The following is a 15,791-nucleotide window of genomic DNA, read 5'->3' on the forward strand; positions in this document are numbered from 1 at the left end:
GACTGTTATTTTGCAAATCTAATTAAAAAAAACAAACAATAACTGTCCACAGAAAAGTGTGGCAATGATAAAATACAGGCATTACCGAGGCATATGCGACTACAGCTTTACCACGTTTTTCTCGGTCTTTTCGAAACGAAGATCTTCGATTTAGGCCGATTTAGCCAGGTTGTTCCATCCATATCTTCAGATACGATACCCTCGCGTTACGACATATACTACTTTGCCGTGATATATGGTTATTTGTAGTCTACCTATGTAATGTAATGTTACAATCTAATCTGATACATATGCATATATATGTGTGTGTGTGTGTGTGTATATTATGTATGTATATATATATATATATATATATATATATATATACACAATAACTTTACCTTGAAAATATTTTTCAATCAGTGGTGCTTTCGTTCGATCAATGTATGGGTAAAGTGTAAGAGGGATAAGAGACGAACAATAAAAGATTATATTCTATGCATGCACTATCCGACTTTCCCAATTCATGTTTAATTTATTTCACTTCAGTCGTTTTCGACACGAACATTTTAGCGTTATAGTCAGGTTTCTAGGGATGCGCCCTAATTGTGGGGCAAACTCTTTTGTTCGTACAGCGATAATAATCATTTATTTAAATCAGAAATAGGAGTTGCCTAATTTATTTTTAGAGAGTAGATTTTTATATTAGTCGTAAATGGGCTGCTGTTTAACATATATTGAGAGAACTGTGAATAATCGTTTGTCTGCTCTCGAACATTTAAGTCGCGATTCCCGACTGTACGTTAATTACAAATACGTGAAGAAAGCAAGAAAAACATACGCCTAGCTATGACAGCTCACTTTTGTTAATTAATCTTGCGATATGATTTGATCGAATGACCCTCGTCGTTTGGCTGTAATCAGACGTGTCACATCTGCCTCGGGAAGCTCGTAACCGTACAGAAAAACGTATGATGGAAGCCAATGAAATGAATCGTGCTAGCACGTCTGAAGAGAACCCTGGCTCGAAGAAGGTTGCCAAATCACAATTGAACAGAAAGCTGATGGATGCCTGCACAAATCGCGATGTCAATACGGCGAGAAAAGTGATTCTTCAAGGGGCGAACGTTAACCATCGTACTTCACACGATGTCACGCCGATTCTTGTAGCCGCCGAACACGGTGACCTTGATCTGATCGTCCTGCTCTGCAGTCAGCCCAACTGCACCGTCGATCTCCAACAGAAGACCATACACGGTGAAACGAAGCCTCTTTTCGTGTTCATTTCAGACATTTATACGTTCATGTACATAGAAGGGATTGTCGCGTAGACGACGTTCGCATTACGGCGAATTTTATTCAGGAGCGACTCCCTTGCATTTGACCGTTTTCTTCGGACACAGGCAAGCGATGCTGGAGCTTTTGCGCCGAGGTGCGTCGACCGTCTGTTGGGACAACCTGGGTCGTTATCCCCTGCATTTTGCCGTCACGCAGAAGGACGTCGGGGCTGCAAGAGTTCTCCTCAAGTACGGCGCGCCGGTCAACGTCTATGATACTTTCTTCGAGAGCCCTCTCTACAACAGCGTAATGAGGAAACCCTGCGTGGCTATGGCAAAGCTTCTTCTGGCCAACGGGTAGATTTTGCCCATGAAATATTCACCTCGAGTCATATTACGCGTGATGTTCGAACGATCAGGGCCTCCACGGATCCCCCGCCTCAAAGCATTGGCTTAGGGCTGCTTCTGGAAGCAGTTTTGGGCGTTCGGGCCAGCTCAGATTTCGAAGCCGTCAAAGCTCTGATTCGGGCTGGAGCGAATGTGAACATCGCAGACCCGATGGCCCGGAGAACGCCGCTTCACTTAGCAGCAATTAACGGCCGATTGGAGTTGGCGCAGTAAGTTTTCACTTTGGCATTGGGCAGGTGTTTCGATCTTACAATCGCTTATCCAATTATACTTCCAGATACCTAATCCAGCATGGCGCAGACTTATACGCAAAGAATCGCGCCGGACAAACTCCATTGGAGGTTGCATTCAACTATCGTAACCTGCAGGTTGCTCATTTGATTGAGGACAACCGCAAATTGCAAGCAGAGAGTTATACGAGTCAAATTCTAGAGAACACCGAAGGTTCTGATTCACTGATCAATCGCTCAGACTAGCTATTGAACACTATCTCTCAGTATCTATGAAATGACGACTATGAATTTGTTAATAAGTTTTCTTATTATGTCTTAATATTTCACTTATTACATAATTTCATACAATCATTTTCATTTAGGGATATTTCGGTATTGCACAAAACAGGATCTCAACATAGTAAAAGAAGGAATTATAGTTTGCAAAGTTTATTTGATGATCAACATACACAGAAGTTCATAATACTTTTCAAAAGTAACTACGAAGTATATTCCGAATCCATGTAATCAGATATTAAAGATATAATTATTCAAATATGTATAAACCTCGACAAAGTTCGAGGTGTTCAGAAAAATAAGAATGAAAATTACGAGTGAAAAGTTTAATTTTTTGAGAGCGTGTGCTGAAGCGACGCGTAAAATACTGAGCACTGAATTGTTATCCCAGGTGGATTGACTGGTACATAGTCGTACACGATGTCAGCTGCCGCGTAAAGATCTTTGAGCATTGTAACCGCCATGTCCAATTCACTACAAGGTTTCTGCACAAGGTTATGCAGTAATTCAATCATTTTTATCACTTCGGTGATAATGTTAGGAATGTTTTGAGTGATATCTTTTTGTAAGAAATCACCATGTGTTACAAGGTATTGTTGCAAAAGGCATCAATTTTAGTTTTGCCCTATTGAGTAACTGCTTTTTGCTGGAACGTAAACAAGACAAAGTAGTAATAAGCGAAAGTGTTCTATCAATGAACATGCAAATGAAAGATTCATGTTTTCGCACAGATTATACTTGTGAAAAAACTTTATTGTTTTTCAGGTATGGTTAAGTGAGGTCCATGGTTATTATACCTCTACATTATAATTACCTTGTAGCTACAATGAGTGACGAGCGTGGGCCAATCTTCTTTGCAAGGGATGCATTCACACATCAAGTTTCGATCCTGAAGACGTCCGCGTCTTTTGCTTTTGTCCATCACAATGTAACGGGGTACATAGCTTCTGAATATCTGGAATAAAAATTCAAGTAACTGTACATTTATGAGCCATGAAAGATGTTCCGAGAACTGCTACTTCTTGTTCAACTACATCGCCGACTTCAATCTCATATCGTGGAACCATTTCTTATTACCTGTTCGCCTTTCTCAATAGGATAGGCAGCATACAGAGCAAGGTAGTCTGTATACCATTGTTCTATTGTATTTGGATCACACGAATGATTCGCCAGACGACAAAGAGCCAAAAGTGTAAGTCCGTGATCATAAGAAGCTGAACAACATGATGCACCGAACTGTCGAATCAAAATATTTCATTATAGTACAAAGTAACTGATTGGATCTAAAAAAAATGTCATATCAATGCAAAAATTTGTGCACAAAGGAGTTAATTTATGAAATTCTATTTGACGCAATTCAATAGTAAATTGAAGCACTCGTACAACTGTAGCCTTCATTAAACTAATATCCACGTTTCTCAGCATCAGCTCTCCAACAAATATTACATGTGGATTTTTTGTAAATGTATAATTTACTTCCATCTTCTTCCCGAACATCTCAGTCTCTCTTCCGATCATACATATTGATAATGCACACCACAGAACACTAACTAGTTGCTTTAGCACAAAGGAAGAGCCAACATTATTTGGCAGGGTATAAATGTTGCGGTACTGTTCATTGCAGAATTTTCCATCGTTGATATTTTCCTTTGTATGTGGACCTGCAAACGTACCCAATGGAGTTAAAATTTATTCCATAAGCTGAATTTCCTGAAAAGAAGGTAGTAACCTCATTCACTTGCTAAACCAGGGGTTTTTCTTTGAATTTCAATGATTGGTTCTAATTTCTAATTTAAATTTAATCCTATCAAATAGCAGTATGACAAATGTATATTTACACCTTTGAATCGATCGACATGTGCAAGCTCTTCCTTCAATGTAGCCAATTTCATTCCTTTTTGTGAAATCATTATAGTGAGTCTTACACCAAGCCAATATTGTTCAGGGACAGAGAAACACAACAAGAATCCCATAATTGAGCATTCTATCTCATGGTATTCGTTCCAGGCTTTGTCTCTGCAAAGTTCTGAGTAGTATGCTGCATAAACACAATATTTACATGGGATCAGGGTCCAGGATATTTGCAAACAGTGTGAGCAGTAAATATAAATACTCCAATGGTCGAGGATTGTGCAATGTGGTTTTTCTAAAATCAGAATTTCGCCAGGTTTAATTTTCCGGGTAGCAATAAGATGCCAGACAAGTTTTGCCGAGTGCTCGACCGCAATCGCATCAGAGGCACAGGGAATTTTTACATTTGGTGCAGATATTTTTGGCATTGGATGTTGGGTCACATTTACTTGAGACTCAGCAATAGCCGCTCGTGGTGTTGTAATCAATGCTTTTAGCTAATTTTCAATTTTGTTCTTCTTATCATTGCTCAGAGATGTCTTATCCAACCAAATTAAAGTTTCTTGAAAAGTTGAATCGACATCAGGACTTCCTAGTGCTGCCAAACATAGTCCTTTTCGCTTGTATAGCTTACTTTTTAATTTGTCTGGGTAATTCAGGTCCAGAGCTCTATTAATGTCACTTACACAATCCTTGTATTTTTTAGCTCAAATAGGGCTGCAGCCCTATTACCTATTGCCAGCGCTAGTTCTTCAGACGAATCTACAGCATATGCTATGCTTTTGGTATATTGTCTTATAGCCCGGTAGTACAGGCCAATCACAAAGCTTTTATTTCCATTTTGGCGCGATATCACTGAGCGCTCAGAACGTTTCTTCTTACATGTTGAATCAAACAAGGCATCTGAATACTGGACTACTAATTCCATGGCAAATATAAAACGCTATTCGTGAGTTTTGAACCTCTTGAATTTACTGAAAATATCTTTGTCCATCATCAGCTCGGATAGAAGTAGCTGCTTTTTGAGACTCGAAGGTTTGCGCATCTGAGAAATTAACTTCAGTATTAATAATCTACATAGCTTGAATCAATCAGCAGAGTTTAGTCATAAGTATTAACGAATGATGCAGGATTCGTAAATTTGATCGTTTTTGCATAGTGCAACCATAAAATTAGTGATCCAATTAGGGCTAGCATTATCATATTGAACGAAGTAATTAAAAATAGTTTGTTTAGTTCCAAATTAAAATCTGCTTAAGTCTATACGGGTGAATTGTAATAAATAAACTTACATTTTTGAATTTAGAAGACATAACTAGACTTAGATCAGTCTAATAAATGCTCATCAGTTCAGTTTTTACAATTCTAAAAGAATATTCTAACAATAAAAAACTGAAAAGTTCTTGTGGATACGTTTAATTGTATCACATTTGCCTAAATAATCAAAGCTCACATCAATTGCACAATTCGTTCGTATTCGAAGGACGCCGGTTAAATCGGTATGGCGCAGTAGGGCGATAACTTGGGACGCGGTAGAACGCGGCAGCTAAGGTGGTGATTCCCGCGCTTTTGAGGATCTCTCAGAGCCCTCAGAGCATATAACTAGAGATGCGCCTGCGAGTGAAAGTAGCGATCATTGGTGACGGCGACAATTCATTGCAGTAAAATGCATGGCGCTGATTGGCTCTCACCAAGAATTGGACGAACCCAGCGTTTCCGAATATCGCCGGGACGGCGCTAGTATAGCGGGCCGTCATTTTCTGGTCGTTGGACGTGAGAAGTCACCAGACGTTCGTAAGCGCGCGCGAAACTGGACGCATTTTGTCGGCGGGCCTGATTTTTTACGATTCAATTGCTTTAATAATTCTTCGAATCGTATCAAGTTAAATCGGCGCAGTAGTTGAAGAGTGAGTTTGCTTATTAACTCGATATACCAGATACTTTACGCCAAGCCCGACATAATTTTTGCTTTGTTAAACAAATGAGTTTTGCTATTTCGTGCTCGTTGTTGTTTTTGTTTTTACTGATGTTCAATAACAGTTGACAAACATGTAATCAGTGCAGTGATCAGTGATACTATTTTAAATTATTATTAACGCCTATCCCGTCTACTTATTGTAAAGTTGTCTTTTAACATATTTTCCGTATTATGTTGTTATACGATCAGAATGTAAACGCCAAGTTAGATTCATCCGCGAATATTACAAATGTTAATACATTGTTCAGTTTTATTTCATTCCTTCTCTGTGTGCCTTCCCTTACAACACATTGTTTTGCGTGAAAAAGTAACTTTCAGTGAAATAGTGAAAATGATAATGCTGACAGTTTTCGCGATGTATGCACGAGTACATGAACTTGTACTAGTTGAAAATCGGAGCTTGACAGGTCAACCTTGTGCTATCCTGCAGGAGCTGGTTGATGGGTAAGCCTTGCATGTACTCCATTTTTTTACGTTCATTTCTGCATTATATCCCGATTTACCCAACTCATGAAATTTTTGGATATTGGCAAACCAGTCGTTTTAGTGTTGTTTTATAATCTTCAGCTTTTGTGGCCAGGTCAGCAATGCAGGAAAAAATACCATCACGTGTATTACTTATTTTCGTGATGAGCAATAAATACATATGATGCACAAGTCATTTTCACCTATCATTATTTTTACAAAAGAATGAAAATGCGTATATAGCCATCGTGGCTTCTCAATCGAAATTAACACTAAATTGTGATACTTAAAAGCTTTTCCTTTATTCGAATAGTTAAAAGCCCTTTGATCCTGTGTCCTTTTCGCGTGGATTCAATGCCGTGTGGTTCTGAGGACGGTGAATAACTTGAGCGATTAACTTCTCATAAACGTTTTCGAATGCCCATTTCTCGAAGACGACGCAGGGCAAACAGTTGTGATCACATATCACTTGTAACAAAGACGTGCTTCTCACAAATTGATGGAGTGAAGAAAAATGCATTGCGATTAGGGTTGAACTATAGATGGAGATTGAATTGATAGCACAAAATATATTTATTAAAACAATGAGTCGTGAAACAATAACTAAGATAGGAAAATGAAACAAAGAAAATATGTGTCGTTAACACGTGTAGATATTATGGCATTCTTTCCAGAACACTATAGGAAAGTACTATATCCACTCTGATGTGTAGTAGAAAGTCTGTTACAATATATGATCACACACCCATACATACGCACTATAGATATACATTACGGTGGTTCTTATTTGGGGGGTGGAAAAATTTTCATTGGGACGCCTCCCAAATCTTTTCTAAATTATTCAAAAAAAACAATGTGTGTAAAGTTTCAAGCCTCTAAGTCAACTGGAACACATATCAGTAAGCTCTGAAAGTTTTAAATATAAAATACATGTAGTTTTTATGACCAGATATTTCGTTTTCCTGAATTTGGTATAAATTGAGGGATCGATTTGAAACTTGGCAGTTGTCGCTTACAATGATAAGAACAAACCCTGAAAATTGAAAAATTTTATTATTATTGTTCCCTTATATGTAAACCTAATAAAAGATGCTATTAAGCCATACGTCATACAAAGTGAAGTTACTGCTTATAAGAACTACATGTAGTTTACATTTATAACTTAAACTCGGGGTTTACCAGCACGTATTCCAGTTGATGGAGAGGCTTGAAACTTTACACCGATTTTTTTTTTTGAATGATTTGCAACAGATCGGGGGGAGGGGGGGGGCGTCGCAATGAAAATTTGTACAACGCCCAAATACGGACCACCCTAATACACATACAAAGTAAAAAGAAAAATGACTCACAAAGATAGGTTGTATCATTTTATCTGTATAAGTTTTGAGAGAATAAATTGGCTGTTTGTAGTATGTCTATCTCGAGTTGATCTGCTGGTTCATAATCGAAAATGGTTTTGTCATACAGAGATTTGAGCATCATGACTATCATCATCAATTCTCTGCAAGGTTTCCGTACCAGTTTATGAACTGTTTCAACCATGTAGGTCAGTTTATTCAATGTTTTCAGTGAGGTATCAGTCCTTATCTGTTCGCCAAAGTCGTGTGGTTTTAACCTGGCGAGTTAATGCTTGGTCCTGGAAGTCAAATCAATGAAGTTTTCACATGTACGCAATACAACAAGTAAAGAAATGTTTTGGAACAAGAATGATAGAATTAGCAGTATGTATTCTCATACAACATACTACATGGATTAGATAGGATTTGGTTAAGGGCTAACAGATGGGCATTCATATGGTTAATTGAAAGTAAATTGTTACCCTGAAGCTAGGTATGTGTTCAATCGTGGGCCAACTTTTTGCACAGCGTAGACATTCACAATTGAATTTCCACTCTTTGAAACGTTCTTGTATCAGTTTTTTCGGAATTGCTGCGTAAGGTAACATAAAGTAGTTGTCAAATATCTGAAATGAAACATTAGATGTCTATATTTTATATTTATTTGACTAATTTTCTGTCATGTATTATCAATAGCATCAGTCTATGCAAACTAAAATATGAGTCATCATACGGGTGTTGGAACCGCTAATAATACATCTGTAGGCAATATCATTGGGGATAGATAGATATATAGCAAGCACTCCACATGGTATTGGTGGAGATCCAAAAGTGAAATACAAGATTTGCTATGGAATTTTTTATATGAAGGTACAGGTTAAAAAATAGAGCCTCGTATAAAAACACATATTTTCAATTATCCCCTATCTGAGATATTGTTCAAGTGGCTATTTCCAAAGTACCCATTTTCTGGAATCTGATAAAATTTCAAATAAACCAGTAAAATATAATCAAATTTTTGAGCCCTCGTTGCGTCCTCCAGACCTCAAGTTCTTGTTCCATACTCTTAGAGCTACCATATATCCTGCATTTTCTTCTTATCACCACCTCACTACCTTGTTTCCATACCAAATTAGCAGAATGCTCCCTTTACTGCTGAACGGTAACTCTATCCGATCTCTTGCCTTTTTCCTCCTACGAAGAATTCCTCTTCCACATCATCTTATTGTACTCTAGATCCTTCATAATAAATGCTAGATTGGGTGTGGAATAGGGGGATAGGTACTTGGATAAATATGTTTTACCTGTGTTTTGATCAATTGTCATCAATTCTTGTTTCAATAAATGTATCTTTTTGCCTTTTTGCGTGCCCATTATTGCCATTCTCATGGTTAGGAAAATATCTTCATTGAGTTCAAAACAAAGCAAGAATCCCATAACTGTGCATTCGACCTCATGGTAATTATCCCAGGCTTTGTCTTTACAAGTTTCTGAGCAGTATGCTACATTGACGCAGCTTTTGCATGGAATCATAGCATAGGATGGTTGCCAACAATTTGAACAGTGTGTATAGATGTTCTGGAACAGCAGTCTTTTGCAAAATGGTTTTTCTACCAGTAAAACTTCCCCAGGCTTAATTTTTCGATTAGCAATCAGATGCCGGCCATACTTCTGTGAATATGCAATTTCAACTGCGTCAGAAGCACAGGGAATTTTCAGGTTTAGCACAAGTATCTTTGGAGATGGTAATAGTTCTGATTGTGCTTTAGGTTTAGCAACTGTGCAAGGGCTGGACATCAATTTTTTCAACTCAATTTTACTTCTGTTGATTTCATTTCTACTCATACCGGTTTTATTAAGTCAAACCATAGCTTCCAAGAATGATAGATCTGCGCCAGGTCGACTCAAAGCCTTCAAACACATTGCCTGTCGTTTGTACAGCTTTGATTTCAGCTTGTCCCCTTATTATGTGGACTACTAAATGACAAACACGTGGATGAGACGTGTTCAGTTAGGGCTGGTAAAAAATAAAAACGAAAAACTTATAGTTTTTGCTCGATTTCGTGAATACACGAGCCACGCCATATTTCGTTAACAGAAATACTTGTTGATTGTTTGTAGTTCGAAAGTTATTTTTTTCGGCCACATTGATTTACCACTTTTTTTATAAAATGAATGATTTCGATTCAAAATTCAACTTCAATTAATACTGAACCTTAATGCGAAAAATAGAGCGTCACCAATAAAGAGTCGCTAATTGACCGCCTCAATCCGATCTCGTGATAACTTATTTTTCTCGGCGTAAACCACGCGCAAGTTGATACAATAAAATATATATGCCTAGGGGAGGTTATAGATTTGCTAAAATATGCTGATAATATAATACACAAAGTCTTACGTTTAGTATCTTCTGGATCTCGTTGAAATACTCTTTGAGATAACAGATTTACACGGATAAGTGCCTGGTGCGAACGAAAGACAAAATTGTCGGGTGATTCTAAATGCAGTATTCGCGGTTGGATTTGAGACGCGGCGTCGATTGGTTTCGACGTATGCATATCGGTAATTCCCGTCGATTTGAATTTTTCAATTAGACCAGTACAATGACGTTATCGTAGCTGTCTAATCTCTCGGCGCATTGGTAACTTTTTTTATTTATTTATTTATTTTTTTTATTGAAACATCGCGGAAAAGGCCAATCTAATGTCAATCATGGTAAATAAATGAATCTTCAATATTTAGATTAGTCGCAAGCAAGCACTCGAAATTGGGCAAATTAAACGGCCTCACATTGTGTTCAGAATTAATAATGGGTGCTTTCCATTTACTGACTCAAATCGACTTGTGTCGCTATTTCTGGTGTAACCGGCCAATCTGGGTAAAGGAATACACCAGAAATAGCGACACAAGTCGACTTGAGTCTGTAAATGGAAAGCACTCCATGTAGTTATTGAAACAGTCAATCTGTCATATCCCACTCTGCAACGTACATTATCGTGCGTGCTTCCCATGAAAACGCTTTGACTTGTATCTCATGAATGGTCGTATCATTTTGATTCGGCTGTAACCGATAAAAAATGCTCATGATCATTTACACCCTTTTTTTGAAATATACATAGCTAATCAGAAACAACAAATTCTGTTGGGTTTTGCTGAATGATTTCAGCACAGATCTCCTCGAAATAAGCTACACACTTCTGTACCTTTTGCAATTAGACGAGTGTGCTATGTAATTAGTTCAATGCAGCCATAATCAAATCTAATGTAACAGGGATTAATAGCAAAAGTTAGTTTATTGTTAGTGTCAAACATCATTTATTGAAACAAAAGAAAAAACTTCATTTTCCTACTACTGCTATGAACATACTTATTTGTTTAAAGAATATACCCATAAAAGTAAATAATCAAACAAGTGAATTCTAAGCCACTTTTCATACACTTTACTTATATAGACACCCTGACAAGTTGAGTATTCAGTCGGAAAAAATAAATGCAGTGTACATAGTTAGAGATCGATAATAGGACAAACGTTGTTTTTCTGTTTAAAATTTATCGATTGGTTCGTAGTGAAATATTACATCACTCCACTCGTAGTATTCTTTCAACATCGATATTGCCATCATCAATTCGATACATGGTTTCTGTACATTTTCAAACAGTAGATTAATCATTTTCAGTAATTCGTTCAATATATTTGGCAAGTATCGTATGTTGTCATCGAACATCAAGTTGCATACTTTGTATCTATATATAATCTGGTCCAATTGCTTCTTACTATCTTCAGACATTTTTTGTTTCTGAAATACACATAATAGACAACTGAACGTTCTGGTTAGATCGAGGAAAAGAATCTGTTAGTAATAATCAAAGAGGCACGATATATTCTTACCCTGTAGCTGGGTAGACTGTGCATTGTGGGCCAATTATTTGCACAAGGCAAACAATCACAATTAAAGTGCCAACGATTTAAGTATCTCTGTCTGATGCATTTTTCCATCACATTGAAGCGTGGGCCATAGTTGTCAAATACCTGAAATTAAAACGAAAAACGGATCATTATTTAGGTTTGACAATTTATGATTCAGTAACAACTGTTGGCAAATTTCTGCTTTAACTTAAATTCTGTTTGTCTATGTACTATGTTCCTACTTGAGCAAGCATATAAATGAGTACGTAATTCTATTTATGTAAAATATAGTTAGTGGTAATAATGTGAAGATAGGAAGAACCTATGAGCTGTAAATAAGATGTAGGTATATCAAGTTTCAGTTTTGTGGTTGTGTAAGTATACACACTAGATACTATGCATTCGTTTCCTCAAACTTGTGTGTTTATTTTTGCTAATAACAACAAGAAAGATAGTGATATGTGTTAGGATTCAAGAAACATTGTCAACTTACCTGTTCGCCCTGCTCAATTGGATAGACAGCATATACAGCCATGCAGTCTGCATACCATTGCTTTATCGTGTTAGCATCACAGGAATGATTAATAAGATTAGAAACAGCCATAACTGCATCCCCAAGACTCTGACCCTCCGGACCATGCGATGGTCCATACTAAAAAATTATCGTATTAGGTATATTTTTGAAAGTGAATAAATGCATCACAGAAATTTATTGCACAGTTATGATAACAGTTCAAGTTAACACGATTTTGCAGTAAAATTATTTCACAAGAAAACTTTGATCTTCAGTTGGCAAACTCAAACTGTACGCTTATTGACTTTCACATCACGGGTGACAGCCATCGTGCTTTTTTTTTATTATTGAAATTATCATTATTTTGGTAAAAATATCAAGAATAAGTGGTCAAAAATTGGCACCATGGATATTGTACTATCCCCCTACTCTCCGCACAAGGCTAATCACTTATTCAAGGGGGAATTAAGTCTCTTAAATGCTGAACCTAAATATATACGTATACTGAAATTTGAATTGTATTTGATTTAGTACATACGCTCTGTCTATTGCTGAATAAAGTATGTATATTCTTCAAAATCAGCTTTCCGACAAATATAACATCTTGATTTTTTGCCAATGTATGCAATGAAAGCTTTTTTCCAAACATTCGACTTTCAGTTGCAAGCGTGCAGACTGTTATCGCTGTCCACAAAGGTCTAACTATCAAATTTACCGCAGAGCATTTATCAATGTTATCTGTTAGACTGTAGATGCTGCGGTATTTGTCACTATAGAACTTCCCATCGTCCCCATATCCTTTAGTACATGGATCTGAAAAATTGAATAAGAATTTGCAGTTGTTGGAGACTTTATGATGACATATTATATTAATAAAAACTTTAAAATCAAATATAAATTTATAGCATACTTTTAGTAAGAGAAGTACGATTAAAATTTATACTGATATTGATAATTTTTCAAATTTGAGCGTTAGTCGTCATTTTAATAATACCTGTACTATCATCAATGGTTTTCAGTTCCTGTTTCAATGCATCGAGTTTAGTTCCCTTTTCTGTTGCTGTTATAGCCATCCTCAGGCTTAGCCAAAGTATGTTATTGAATCCGTGACCTAGCAACAGTCCCACAACGGAGCATTCCACCTCATGATAATCATCCCAAGCTTTATTTTTACATTTTTCTGAACAATATGCCACGTTGATGCAATATTGACACGGGATCATAGTCCATGAAACTTGCAAACAATATGAGCAGTGTGTATAAACATTTTTCAGATTTAGTCTGGAACAGTATGGTTTTTCGAGAATGAGTACCTCTCCCGGTTTAATTTTGCGTGTAGCAACAAGGTGTCTTCCGAATTTCTTTGAATACTTAATTGTTACTCCATCAGAGGCAGAAGGAATGGTTGGATTTGAGGCGAGTATTGTGGGTGGGAGATGTTGTAGTGCATATGCAGGTGATTTTGAAATCAATCGAACTGAGCTCAACTGCAGCAGCTCTTTTTTAGGTTCATCTTTTTCATCTTTTTGCAGATCCATTTTTTCAAGTGAGTTGACAGTCTCCTGAAATGATGTATCTCTGCCAGATCTACCCAGTGCCACTAAAGACAATTTCTTTCGTTTATATAATTTTATTTTCAATCTGTCTGGATATTTTAGGTTTAAGGCTCTGTCGATATCTTCTACACAGTCAGTAAATTTTCCCAATCGGAACAAAGCTGCAGATCGATTAGCATATGCTATAGCTAATTCTTCAGAAGATTCCGGCGCGCAGACAATGCTTTCAGTGTATTGTTTCACAGCTGTATAATATTGACAACTTAAAAAGCTCTCGTTTCCATTGTTGCGTAATGTTATCGAGCGGTCCAAATTTTTTTGCTGACATGTAGTGTCTAAGACAGTAATTTGATGCTCGATCACTGTTTTCAAAGCAACTTCAAAACGCTCATTTTCAGTTTTGAGCATCCTAAACTTCGAAACCAAAGTGTCACGTATAAGGTCCCTGATAAAGTTGATCTTAGGGAAATCTAAATATTCGGTCATCTATAAAGAAAAGATTCGATATAAATCAGCCCAGTAAATAAAATGAAAATGATTTGTTTTCCAAGCTTTCGAAACAAAATAACTTGATAATGAAGTATTTCAGGAAGTATTCATCTTCAATTCGCACGTTTCATAACATGTATGCTGAATAGTTGTATACATAAAAATTTCAATAGCTAAAAAAGAACCGATCGCAGACACGGCAAACACGTGCTTCCTGAATCAAAAAATCTGTTTTACCTTGTGATTGCCTGCGAATTTACAGTTTCATCGAGTTAATGATATTGTAATAAGTTGTGCGTAATATTGTATTGAGACGCCCAATTTTTCAACGTTGTTTCGTCCAGAGGTCGAATCACGATGCAACTGTAAATTTAATCAGAAACAATGGCTTACTAACGGTGGTGTTGTGAAGCGTAGTTACGGTAAATTTTTCGGTTAGATGTGTAGATAACGCGGGGAATTACCAAATTGCGTCTGTCTTTATAGTCACGTAAAAACCTGCGTATGTCGCGTTCCGAAAGCTCTCTGCCGAAAGAAGCTGTACCGATGAATGGATCCTGTATCATAGACTACTTTCCACCGAGGTCACAAATCGTGTCAGATTCGGGCTGGCTCGTCTGTTTCCACCGGATCTACGGCTCGGATGAGGATAGAGCGAAGTTCGATCTCGTTGGCAGTGCTGAAGTAACCCACTCGACTCTTGTTCCCACTGATCGCGTTTTTGACTCTACCCAGCAATTATTCAAGGTAGAGTTTGGGTGCAAAGTTGGCGTTTCCACCTGGCAGCGCTCACCCCAGCCACCCCAGCCCTATTCGTGGCAACGTAGCCTGTGCGTTCGGTACTTATATCTGATTCGTCGATTACCTCGAAACGCGACGCACCTTCTAGTCTAGTCAAGATAGGTTTTCACTTTGCGTTAATTCCGTTTCCTTTTTTTTTTTTTGGTTCAATCGTAGGTAGGGTCACTCAATCCAAACGTCCTCAATCTCTCCTCAATCCAAAAGTCGACCAAATCGGCCCCTTGCTATGGCCGCCATCTTGAATTTTATGAAAAATGGTTTTTCTTGAATAACTCGGCCATTTTCAATTTTAACGAAAAATGGTAAAGATAAAAGTTGTAGGAAATTCAATTTCCTACAACATTGGTTCCTGCGTTTTTTTTCAAACAATGGATATTTTTCGAATTAAATCTGAGAATAGCGGCGAAGTAAAACTATTGTATTATCTTGTTTAAATTGAATTTCCTACAACTTTCGTCTTTACCATTTTTCGTTAAAATTGAAAATGGCTGAAATATTGAAGAAAATTTCATAAAATTCAAGATGGCGGCGATAGCAAGGGGCCGATTTGGTCGACTTTTGGTTTGAGGACTCCCAGTGACCCCCCCAATGATTGAACCAAAAAAAAACGAAAACGAAATTAATGCAAAGTGAGGTCGATTTTTTGCCTATCTTGACTGGACTATTCTATCTCCTCGCAATGCCTTTCTTGGCTCTCTTTTCTCTTCTCAGAGGCACTCA

The 15,791-nt window shown here is 37.3% G+C and overlaps 4 protein-coding genes across 8 annotated transcripts in view; 2 read left to right on the plus strand and 2 right to left on the minus strand.

Moving 5' to 3' along the window:
• The first annotated feature begins 953 nt into the window (after window positions 1-953).
• Window positions 954-1,617, plus strand: LOC138191416 (ankyrin repeat domain-containing protein 23). Its single transcript, XM_069138179.1, has 2 exons — window positions 954-1,236; window positions 1,343-1,617. The coding sequence occupies exons 1-2, from the start codon at window positions 954-956 to the stop codon at window positions 1,615-1,617; spliced, it is 558 nt and encodes a 185-aa protein (XP_068994280.1).
• Window positions 1,618-2,321: 704 nt separating this feature from the next.
• On the minus strand, window positions 2,322-5,583 carry LOC124220543 (SET and MYND domain-containing protein 4-like). Of its 3 annotated transcripts, XM_046629737.2 has the most exons (7): window positions 5,317-5,583; window positions 4,757-5,069; window positions 4,014-4,211; window positions 3,557-3,834; window positions 3,251-3,409; window positions 2,988-3,128; window positions 2,322-2,819 (listed from the first exon to the last, which is right to left on the minus strand). In XM_046629737.2, the coding sequence occupies exons 2-7, from the start codon at window positions 4,950-4,952 to the stop codon at window positions 2,799-2,801; spliced, it is 993 nt and encodes a 330-aa protein (XP_046485693.1). In that variant the 5' UTR covers window positions 4,953-5,069; window positions 5,317-5,583; the 3' UTR covers window positions 2,322-2,798. The 3 variants fall into 3 exon arrangements, with proteins under 3 accessions (XP_046485693.1, XP_068990065.1, XP_068990063.1); XM_069133964.1 differs by lacking the exons at window positions 4,757-5,069; window positions 5,317-5,583 and having other exon boundaries at window positions 3,650-3,834; window positions 4,014-4,523; XM_069133962.1 differs by lacking the exons at window positions 4,757-5,069; window positions 5,317-5,583 and having other exon boundaries at window positions 4,014-4,523.
• Window positions 5,584-6,314: 731 nt separating this feature from the next.
• Window positions 6,315-15,791, plus strand: part of LOC124220332 (inactive pancreatic lipase-related protein 1-like) — a 45,972-nt gene continuing 36,495 nt past the window's right edge. Inside the window, exon 1 of the mRNA XM_046629516.2 lies at window positions 6,315-6,446. Within this exon, the coding sequence (XP_046485472.1) occupies window positions 6,443-6,446 (4 nt within the window). The 5' untranslated portion in view covers window positions 6,315-6,442. The remainder of the gene's footprint in view (window positions 6,447-15,791) is intronic.
• LOC124219655 (SET and MYND domain-containing protein 4-like) lies at window positions 10,999-15,286 on the minus strand. 3 transcript variants are annotated; one of them, XM_046627670.2, is made up of 7 exons: window positions 14,769-15,286; window positions 14,508-14,633; window positions 13,220-14,267; window positions 12,764-13,038; window positions 12,205-12,363; window positions 11,694-11,834; window positions 10,999-11,601 (listed from the first exon to the last, which is right to left on the minus strand). In XM_046627670.2, the coding sequence occupies exons 3-7, from the start codon at window positions 14,265-14,267 to the stop codon at window positions 11,347-11,349; spliced, it is 1,878 nt and encodes a 625-aa protein (XP_046483626.1). In that variant the 5' UTR covers window positions 14,508-14,633; window positions 14,769-15,286; the 3' UTR covers window positions 10,999-11,346. The 3 variants fall into 3 exon arrangements, with proteins under 3 accessions (XP_046483626.1, XP_046483537.1, XP_046483722.1); XM_046627581.2 differs by having other exon boundaries at window positions 14,735-15,286; XM_046627766.2 differs by lacking the exons at window positions 14,508-14,633; window positions 14,769-15,286 and having other exon boundaries at window positions 11,013-11,601; window positions 13,220-13,459; window positions 13,539-13,664.

The sequence above is a fragment of the Neodiprion pinetum genome, chromosome 1, assembly GCF_021155775.2.
Source record: "Neodiprion pinetum isolate iyNeoPine1 chromosome 1, iyNeoPine1.2, whole genome shotgun sequence".
NCBI classification, from domain to species: domain Eukaryota; kingdom Metazoa; phylum Arthropoda; class Insecta; order Hymenoptera; family Diprionidae; genus Neodiprion; species Neodiprion pinetum.

Excerpts from the sequence above, each read along its gene's own strand:
- LOC124219655 (XM_046627670.2), bottom strand. The coding sequence starts at position 14,267 with ATGACCGAATATTTAGATTTCCCTAAGATCAACTTTATCAGGGACCTT. Across the intron at positions 12,364-12,763 it reads TATTCAGCAATAGACAGAGC|TATGGACCATCGCATGGTCC; the intron begins GTATGTACTAAA and ends ATAATTTTTTAG. Across the intron at positions 11,835-12,204 it reads CAATTGAGCAGGGCGAACAG|GTATTTGACAACTATGGCCC; the intron begins GTAAGTTGACAA and ends TTTTAATTTCAG.
- LOC124220543 (XM_069133962.1), bottom strand. The coding sequence starts at position 4,452 with ATGCCAAAAATATCTGCACCAAATGTAAAAATTCCCTGTGCCTCTGAT. Across the intron at positions 3,835-4,013 it reads ACATGTCGATCGATTCAAAG|GTCCACATACAAAGGAAAAT; the intron begins GTGTAAATATAC and ends GTACGTTTGCAG. Across the intron at positions 3,410-3,556 it reads GTTTAATGAAGGCTACAGTT|TTCGGTGCATCATGTTGTTC; the intron begins GTACGAGTGCTT and ends TTGATTCGACAG.
- LOC138191416 (XM_069138179.1), top strand. The coding sequence starts at position 954 with ATGGAAGCCAATGAAATGAATCGTGCTAGCACGTCTGAAGAGAACCCT. Across the intron at positions 1,237-1,342 it reads CCAACAGAAGACCATACACG|GAGCGACTCCCTTGCATTTG; the intron begins GTGAAACGAAGC and ends AATTTTATTCAG.